Source organism: Parus major, chromosome 9 (genome assembly GCF_001522545.3).
Source record: "Parus major isolate Abel chromosome 9, Parus_major1.1, whole genome shotgun sequence".
NCBI lineage: Eukaryota > Metazoa > Chordata > Aves > Passeriformes > Paridae > Parus > Parus major.
The window spans coordinates 15,821,660-15,830,965 of record NC_031778.1 but is presented as its reverse complement, the minus strand read 5'-3'; the positions used below and the strand labels follow the sequence as shown (position 1 = coordinate 15,830,965).

Genomic DNA, 9,306 nt, shown 5'->3' with positions numbered 1-9,306 from the left:
CACCGGCGGGGGCGGTCCCGCAGCCCCCGGGCGGCCCTCGAGTACCGCGGGGGCCGGAGGGCGGCCACGTGGTGGGGACAATTGCCCGCCGGAGCGAGCGCTCGCAGGCGACCCGCGTGAGCAAGGGAGGTAAACGTGTGGCTCGCGCTCTCTTTCAGGCCCCGAAGAATCAGATCAAACAGAAAAAAATGGCTCCTCCCCCGAAAAAGTTCGAGGAAAGTGAGGAAGAGGAGTCCTCTGACCTGGAGGAAAGCAGCGGAGAAGAGGTGATTGATCTAGAGATGGAGTCAAAGGATGCACGTGTTACAGAAGTGTCTTGGAGGGTTGTGGGTTACATTGTAACAGAGCATTAATAAACAGTCTGCATTCCTCACTGAACTGTGGCTAAAGAGTAAACTGGATTTTATAAGGACATAGCAGCGTGAGGAGAAATAGCTCGACTGCTAAGTGTGTAATTCCAGGCTTTTGGAAGTACTGCTGGGGTCTTAAAGCTGTCCTAAACCTGATAAGCAAGTGGGTACTTAATTACCCTAGTAGTGAGTAATATGAGATTTAAAACATTCAGATAATATGCAAGTGTAAAAATTCCAAGATGCTGAATGCTATTAGATGTCACTGGTCTTGGTTCAGGACCAGGGAATTTAGAGGTTCTTTGATGTTTCATAAGTAGGCTCTTTAAAGAATGAAAAAGCTGGGTTTGAACTTTATTGATTAATCAGGGTGGACATTTGAGGTAACTTAAACTGTCGGAAGGATATGCTTCAGATTTCAGGTACTGTATGCTTGTCTGATAGTGAAATAATAGTAACTTAAACAGGCCAGTATGATTCTTACACTGATGTGTCTTTCAGATGATTCCCCAGAAGAAACCACAAAAAGTTGCTGTTACTCCAGCCAAGAAGGCTGCAACTCCTGCAAAAAAAGTTGCTACTCCTGCAAAAAAGGCAATTACACCTGCAAAGAAGGTTGTGGCTACTCCACAGACCAAAAAGGCTGTTGCTCCAACTCCTAAAAAGGCTGCTGTCCTAACCAAAGGAGCAAAAAACGGAAAGAATGCCAAGAAGGAGGAGAGTGAAGAAGAAGACGATGAAGATGATGACGAAGATGAGGAGGAGGAGGAGAATGAAGAAGATTCTGGTAAGTTTCTTTTGAAATATGCTGTGACTAAAACTCATTCAGTCAGGTCATTAAATATGAGTACCTTTGGATTCAAAAAATTTCTATGATTTTAATACTTGGGAGGTGGTGTCATTTTGTCCTTTAAAGAGGTGTTATGGAGGAGAGGTGGGCAATGGAAGAAGTTTAGAGGAAAGCTTGGGCTGCAGCTGCCTTACACACAGCCTATAAAGCATCTCCTAGTTTCTTGATTGCTCTTTTCTGAACTTCTGGACAACATTTTAGGAAGCTCTAAGTACTTTTCACCTATCCCACTCATGCACTGAACTTTAGTAGTAAAGGCTTGTTGTACTCTTGGTGCAGATGAAGAGGAACCACCAATGCCAGTGAAGCCTGCAGCCAAAAAGCCTGCAGCAGTACCAGCCAAAAAGCCTGCAGCTGTGCCAGCAAAGCAGGAATCTGAGGAGGAGGATGATGAGGAGGATGATGAAGAGGAGGATGGTATAAGATGTTTATTATAAAGGGAGCTGGGGAAGGGAAGTAACTAAGGATAAAGGGAGTGATGCAGTGTGTGCTCAGCTGGTTGTAGCTGGTTGCTGTTGTCCGTGTTGCTGAGGGGGTGTTAATTTCCCTATTGTTAGTAAAACTTATTACCATTGGTGAATTGGTATTGGGTTTCTGTTTTTTTTTTTAAATGCAGTAAAACTCGAGGGAGAGAGACAACTTTTGTAAAAATTAAGCTTATTAAACTTTTTTTCATGAGAACATACAAACTTAAGGAGGCATGAGAAACATTTTGCTTAACAGCATTCTGTTTTCTTAAGTTTCAAAAGAAACTTAATTTAGAACTGTCTAAATACTGTGCTCCTCTTGTTACAGAGTCTGAAGATGAAGCCATGGACACAGCTCCTGTTCCAGTGAAGAAAACCACTCCAGCCAAGGCTGCACCAGTGAAAGCCAAGGCAGCAGAATCTGAAGATGAGGAAGATGAAGATGAGGAGGATGATGAAGATGACGATGAAGATGAGGAGGATGAAGAAGATGCTGAAGAGGAAAGTGAGGATGAAAGTGAGTTTAAATATTTTTGAGACCATAAATCTTTAATAATAGGAAAGATGCCTGAGAAAAAATGTTGTGCTGTAGTGGTCTTTTGTGCTGAGGAGCGGCTGCTGAGTGACGGGAAGGTCTTGTGTATGACTGGTGTAAAGATTAATGCTCCTGTGTTGATTCAGTGTAGGAAAAGTTCTGTATTTTTCAGTGGTGTTTTGTTTTCTGTCACAGAACCTGTCAAGGAAGCACCTGGAAAGAGGAAGAAAGAAATGACCAATAAAAGTGCACCAGAGCCCAAGAAAAAGAAAACAGACAGTAAGTGGTGTGGGATCATCAAATGATGCTTGTTTGATGGACTGTGATTGGACTCTGTTGCATGAAGAGTGTAACTGTGAAGGTCCAGGATGTCAGGGGTGGGCTTTCCCAGCACAAATGATGATTATAAGGGACTTAATACTGAAGTATGATGTTACTTTTGAGGAAAAACTGATGTGCTAAAGCTTGCTGGGAGTCTGGCTCCCAGTTTTAAAGGCTGCCTTAAAAAAAACCCCACTTTATTATCTTTCCATTTAAAGAGCCGGAATCAACTTTCTCGATATTTGTTGCAAATTTGGTCTGCACCAAGGAGTTTGATGAGCTGAAGACTGGCCTCAGAGAATTCTTTGGGAAGAAGAATATTGAAGTTTTAGATGTCAGAATTGGTGCTTCCAGGTGAGTTCATCAGTAGAATTTTGCTGCTTATTTATTTTATTTGGCACTAATTTATTGAGAGGTGCAAGTGTGCTGGTGCTGGTACCCCTCAAGATGCTGGGGTGGTTGCTTGCTGTAGTGATGAGGGTTTAACTTTGCATGGAACTTGACCAGTGGGGACCTCTCTGGTGCTGGTTTTCTGTTTATGGTCTCTGCTGCCATAGATGGATCAGCTGAGATCTCAAGGGTGCTGTTCTTTCAGGCGGTTCGGCTATGTGGACTTCTCTTCTGCTGAGGATCTGGATAAAGCTCTCCAAATGAATGGAAAGAAGTTAATGGGTTTGGAAGTCAAACTGGAAAAAGCAAAGAGCAAGGAAACTATGAAAGAAAACAAGAAAGGTACAGCTCAGTAAAGAGTTTCTAAAATGCTTACATATAGATAGACAAATCAACTGGACATCTGCAAATGTGATCCAAAGAAATAGTGCATATTGGGAGGGCTGAGGAAGAAAGTATTTTGTATGAAATTCTAAGACCTCTTTTTTTGAACTTGATGCCCTTAAGAGAGAAGCACAGTAGTTTCATTAACTTTTGTTACAGTTGCTTTTACAGCTTCTGTAATTTGTGAATGCTTACTGTTAATTTCTGCTGGATCAGCTTGCTGACTCTCACTGAACTGGCAGTTTACATGAGGAGGGATTTTTAGCTGAAGTAACTGTCTTTGCAGAGAGAGATGCCAGAACACTGTTTTTGAAGAACCTGCCCTACCGCATAACTGAGGATGAAATCAGGGAGGTGTTTGAAAATGCATTGGAAGTCCGGATAGTGATGAACAAGGATGGGAGCAGCAAAGGGTGTGTAGCTGAGAGGACTTCTCTATGTTTGCTGTTCCTTTAGCTCTTGGCATATTCTGATAAGCTTATGTGTCCTTTGGCTGCCTTAAGAAACCTGCTGCATTAGTTGTCCTACTTCTAGAATTTTTCTTTTATGTTTTTTCCCCCCTTTATTCACAAACTTTGTCATTCCTGGTAGGAGGTGTTTACTTACATTTTTTCTGTGTTGTAGGATGGCCTATGTTGAATTTAAAACAGAAGCTGAGGCAAACAAAGCTCTGGAGGAGAAGAAGGGCACAGAAATTGAGGGTCGTGCTGTGGTCATTGACTTCACTGGCGAGAAGAGCCAGCAAGAACATCAGAAAGGTACTTTCCAGACTGATTACATACATTCAGATGACATTCAGGATTAATTTTCACTTGTTTCAGAAGTTCCTTGGGGGCAGGGCAAATTAAAATACTGCAATAATATTAAGATACCAGACCTTTTGCCCGACTTGTGCTCTGCATCCTATGTATTTTTTATCTCTACTGCATGTGTCAGACATGCAACTTGCATGTTTCATGGGGGGCAACTGGTCTCGGTGAATAAAACAGGGTTGGATTTGTCTTTGTGCCTCACCTTGAGGTGAGGAAAGGGGAACAAGTTCTTATTCCTTGGCAGAGTCTGGTAACTAGAGGAAGAGAAGAGCTCTCCTTCTCCAAACTTGCACTTAACAGCACTGACTTTTCCCCACAGGAGAGTCAAAGACCCTAATTGTCAACAACCTCTCATATGCTGCTACAGAAGAGACTCTCCAAGAAGTGTTTAAGAAAGCTTCTTCCATCAAGGTGCCACAGAACAACCAGGGCAGGCCTAAAGGGTATGGTGTGCCTTTCTTTTGATCCCTAGACTGACACTGCAAATGACTTGCCTCCAGATACCCTGTTGCTCCCAGGCTGACTGGAATCTTCCTCTCCACATAGGTATGCATTTGTAGATTTTGCCACAGCTGAGGATGCCAGAGAGGCGTTGAACTCCTATAACAACACAGAGATCGAAGGCAGAACAATCAGACTGGAATTCAGTTCACCATCATGGCAGAAAGGGAACACGAATGCTCGAGGAGGAGGATTCAATCGTAAGTGTTTCATGTTTCATATCCAGCTGTGGCAGGAGGGCACCATCCAAGCAAATCTGGGGCTGCTTTTAAAAAAAACAAATATGCCAAACATTGTAAGCAAGTGTGCTGGATATGATGACTGATTATCTGAAATGCTGATGAAACTGTTGTCAAATTCCTCTAGATAGTCAAGTGCTGATCCAGCAGTGTCTGTACAGTTAGTTATTATCACTGTTGATAAGGTGCAAGCATTTATTTTAAAAAAGGGAGTGGGGCGAACGTAATTTGGGAGTATCAGGTTGGCTGATGGAAATCCTTTGATGTCAGGCTCTAATTGCAGTCCTGAAAAGTTTTAATGGACTTGAGGTGCTTGAGCTGTTCCTTGGAAATAACCCCTTTATCCCCGAGAGCTGTTCTGGGAGCCAGTAGTGGCCAGCAAGCTGGATGTGATGTTCTGAAGCTGAAGGTTGCCTTGCTTAGACTGAATGATTTCTGAATGTGTTCCCTTTCCACAGAGCAAAGCAAAACACTGTTTGTCAGAGGCCTTTCTGAGGACACCACAGAGGAGACGTTAAGAGAATCGTTTGAAGGCTCAATAAGCGCGAGAATAGTCACAGACAGAGACACTGGATCATCTAAAGGGTGGGTGAAACCTCACCTGGGCTATGTTCAGGTGCTACAAAGCACCTCACTTTAGCTGATCTCTGCAGTGCAGGGTGTTTTTCCTGTTCATGTGGGTGGTTCTATGAAACTGGCAGGTAGTGTGGGAGTAGAGAGCACTCAGCTTTGGGTCCACTGGTGGAGGGCAGCACATGATCACTTCTCACCTCTTCTCAATGAGCTCCTTCCTGCCAACAAATCTCAGTGGCAGCTGATGGATTCGCACGAGAAGAAAATTACCTGTGCAGTACTGGCAAACTCACAGTGGGGCTCCATCGACTGTGATCAGCCACTGCTGTCCTACAAGTGACACATCCTGTGGGATGCACAAGTGCTGGTATTTGATTTCGAAAGGATTTCTGTCGGGAACCTGAAGGTGGTGCTGCAGCTCGTGGAATGTGACCAATTGTCACTCTTGTAAACTGTTTCCTAGGTTTGGGTTTGTGGACTTCAGCTCTGCAGAAGATGCCAAAGCAGCTAAAGAAGCCATGGAAGATGGAGAGATAGACGGAAACAAAGTGATCCTCGATTTTGCCAAGCCAAAGGGTGACTTTCAGCGTGGCGGTGGATTTGGTGGTCGTGGTGGTGGCAGAGGAGGTGGCCGAGGAGGAAGAGGTGGATTTGGTGGCAGAGGTGGTGGCAGAGGTGGATTTGGAGGTAAGAGGAAGCAAATGCTGCTGTTTGGATGGGGTGTACTCAGAAATGAACCCAAAGCCATTCTTGGGGCTAACACAGAGCATTGGATGTGAATTTGTTTTCTGTGCCAGGATGGGTTTGGAAGGGCAGTACAATATATTTGTGTGCATATATATAATGTATATATATGTTTATAATACTATATCTATAATAAATACTATAGTGGTAACTCTTTTTTTTCCATAATTTTCTTTCTAGGTAGAGGAGGAGGTGGCTTCCGAGGAGGCAGAGGAGGAGGTGGAGATCACAAGCCACAAGGGAAGAAGATCAAGTTTGAATAAACTTCCCCTTTCCTTTCCCTTCTCCTACTCTCCAAGACTATCTGAAAGGACTCCGGGGGTTTTTATTCTCCTTTGATCTTGGCGGAGCCTTCGGAGGACATTCCAAGAAGCGAAGCAGTACTGTGAGCCACTTGGAAGATAAATTTTCATTTCAAGGAAGAGAGAGCAAGCCATTTTGACTGCTTGCCTGTTCAAATGAACTTTTTAAAACAAAGAGTGATAGATGTGGGAATTTACCCCTTGTCTGTGAGTTGTCTTGAATTTATAATGTTTTACCCATGTAAAATTTTTTTTTTTTCCTATAAACTTCTGTAGCATTTTTGCTGTAAAAATGCAGAATGTTTTATCATTTGTGCTTCAGCACCCTGTCTTGGACAGATTAAAGGACCTGAACTGGTTCGTGTTACTTCTGTGCCACTAAATGAAGGCAGGCTCTGAGAAACAGGCTGGCTGTACCTTCCCTCTTTTGTGTTAAGGTCATTGGTGTCACAGCAGCCACTTCTGTCCTGCTTTGCTCTAGCCTGTGTCAGCTCCCAGCAGTGTATGTGCGCTGTGTTAGCAGAAAGTAGGGAAGAATATGATGGCCAAGGTAAGCTCTGTAACCACAACCATATTTTAGTAACTTTTTTTTTAACTGAAGATGCTGTGATGGTGCTTGCTAGCCAATTGCTTTTCTACTTTCTTTTTAAACAAAGTAAATCAAATCTTGTATTAAGGCCCTGCAGTTCAGTTGCTCTCTCCTACAGGCATTTTCTCTTTGCTTCATTCCAAATTGTCTTTCTTGCCCCAAAGTTTGAAGCAAATACATAAACAGGAGTTTGGGATAAATGGCTGCTTGTTTATAACCAAACTCTGGCCTGCTGCCCTTCCTCCTGCAGGCCCAGGCACCAGCCTGGGGCTGAAGGGACTCAGTCCTGGCCAGGGCTGTGGCAGTGGTCAGTGGCCAGTTTTTCTAGCCAGGCACTGGTGCTGCCCTGCAGTGGCAGCTGTTGGTGTAGATGGTTTTCCCAGACCCATGGGCATAGAAAGCAGGGCTGTGTAGCTGAGCCTTCCAGGGCACAGGGTCCCCCAGTGTCATCACCCCTGCTTTGGCATTTGGCCCGTGCCAGTGACCTGTGGCTCTGGGCAGGGCCCGCTCTGCCAGCGCTGGGTCCTGCCCTGCCCTGCCGAGCCTTTGCAGCCGCTCATGCTGCTGTGCCCACTTCTCCTTGGCTTCCCAATATCTAGCCTGTCGCCGAAGGCCATTCCCTGTGGCTAAAACTAAAGCGATGGTGTCTGGGGTCGCTTCAGCTGGAGGCCTGTGGGGTTTGTGTGCCTGTGTCATCGCCCCCGGCCCTTCACCATCGGCCATTTTGGAGCCGCGGCCCGGCGGCAAATGGTCGGAGGGGCGGTGGCGGCCGCCAGGGGGCAGCAGGCGGCCGCGCGCCGTTCCCGCCGTGCCTGGCGGGGCTGTTCGTGAGGGGCTGCCGGGGCCCTCGGCCTCAGCCACACCCGCACGGGGGCCTAATGCCGCTCCCGGACACACGGCACACCGTGGCATGTGACACCGGAGAGGGAATGGGCAGGAACAGCTGTAAGTGCATCCACTCAGCAGCTGCATTTTGTCCGTGCTTATGAAATTTTTGGTGCCCTGGTGAAGCCAGCCCTGATGACAGATGGCCCGGTTTGCCAAATACAGTATGTTCTGGTCCCCTTTGCTGGTCTCTGCTCCCCAACACTGGGAGTGACCCAGCTGGGTGCCAGCCCTGGAAATGGAGCCCTCCCCCCTGCCCGTGCTTAAATGCCAAGTTGAGACCCATGGGTTCATCTGTGGCTTCTCTTCACCCCTGCCAGGTTCAAACCTCATGCCCAGGGGTTGTGTTACACCATGATGGTGCTTTGGCTGTGGAAATGAGCAAGGTCTCCTGTGGGGAGGGTAACAGGGACAGGAGGTGCACAACTCCTGCAGAATGAGAGAGTGCTCAACAAAACCAGCGAGTTTATAATCCTGCTGAGGTGGCTTTTGCCACAGAGGTTGAGATGAGAAGTTCCTCCCTGCAGGGCACCAGGAGGATCAGAAGTTTAGTTTGAGATGAAGGTGGAGGGGTGCATGAAAGAGACAAAATACCCAACAGCCTTGTTACCATGCTAAGCTCCACAAGGAAGCTGTGCCAAACTGGAAAAGGGCAGCTACAGCCCCAAATGCCTATTCCAAGGAGTTAGTAGCACATTGCCAGGTTTTGTTCCCAGCAGAAACTCACAAGTAATGACACAAGATGAAGGCTTGTAGGATTTTTTTCTTCTTCTTTTAACCTTTATTTAGAAACTATAATATTCACCAAACTCTACAAGATTTCTTTGTACAGGTCCCACCAGGTGAAGAACAACACTGAGAGATGTCTGCACACAGCCCTGGCTCACTGTGCACATTGCTACAGAGAGCAAGAGCTTTATCCAGGATAAATGTACAGCCTAAAGTACTGTACCTGACATAAATTATGGAGGTATCAATTTCAAAAGTGTTTCTGAACTCACTCCTGTTGGAAGTGGGGAAGGGAGGGGAAAAGGAAAGAGTTGTGTGCTGCCTAAGCCCAGTGGGTACCAAAAATGCCCTCAGGACTCTGCCCTGCTGCTCCAGGGACCCGGTGCATTGTACATCCAATTTCACAGTATCACCACCAGCCGAGCCCTGAGCAGCACTGGCTCTTTATCTTCCTCCTCTTCAAATCTGAATCGCATCTGAGCAGGGCCATTTGGAGAGTGGTGTGGCTTGGCATGTGGGTGCCCTTTTTTACTGGTTTATGCCCTTTTTTAGTTTGTTTTCTATCCTGGGGAATGTACTTGGAGTAAATGAAAAAGGCCCATTTCCAAAATGCATTAAGAAAAAGAGAGAAAGGG

The 9,306-nt window shown here is 45.8% G+C and overlaps 1 protein-coding gene and 3 non-coding genes across 4 annotated transcripts; all 4 read left to right on the top strand.

Moving 5' to 3' along the window:
• Positions 1 to 139: 139 nt before the first annotated feature.
• On the top strand, positions 140 to 6,835 carry NCL (nucleolin). The gene is made up of 14 exons (XM_015638307.3): positions 140 to 266; positions 852 to 1,137; positions 1,480 to 1,617; positions 1,996 to 2,184; positions 2,398 to 2,481; positions 2,742 to 2,877; positions 3,119 to 3,255; positions 3,584 to 3,710; positions 3,922 to 4,055; positions 4,429 to 4,552; positions 4,656 to 4,810; positions 5,308 to 5,434; positions 5,886 to 6,109; positions 6,347 to 6,835. The coding sequence occupies exons 1-14, from the start codon at positions 189 to 191 to the stop codon at positions 6,427 to 6,429; spliced, it is 2,022 nt and encodes a 673-aa protein (XP_015493793.1). The 5' UTR covers positions 140 to 188; the 3' UTR covers positions 6,430 to 6,835.
• LOC117244904 lies at positions 2,592 to 2,661 on the top strand. The gene has a single exon (XR_004498831.1). It is a non-coding gene; the product is annotated as a small nucleolar RNA SNORD82 (small nucleolar RNA).
• On the top strand, positions 4,920 to 4,996 carry LOC117244905. The gene has a single exon (XR_004498832.1). It is a non-coding gene; the product is annotated as a small nucleolar RNA SNORD20 (small nucleolar RNA).
• On the top strand, positions 5,620 to 5,760 carry LOC117244896. Its single transcript, XR_004498822.1, has one exon. It is a non-coding gene; the product is annotated as a small nucleolar RNA SNORA75 (small nucleolar RNA).
• Positions 6,836 to 9,306: the final 2,471 nt, after the last annotated feature.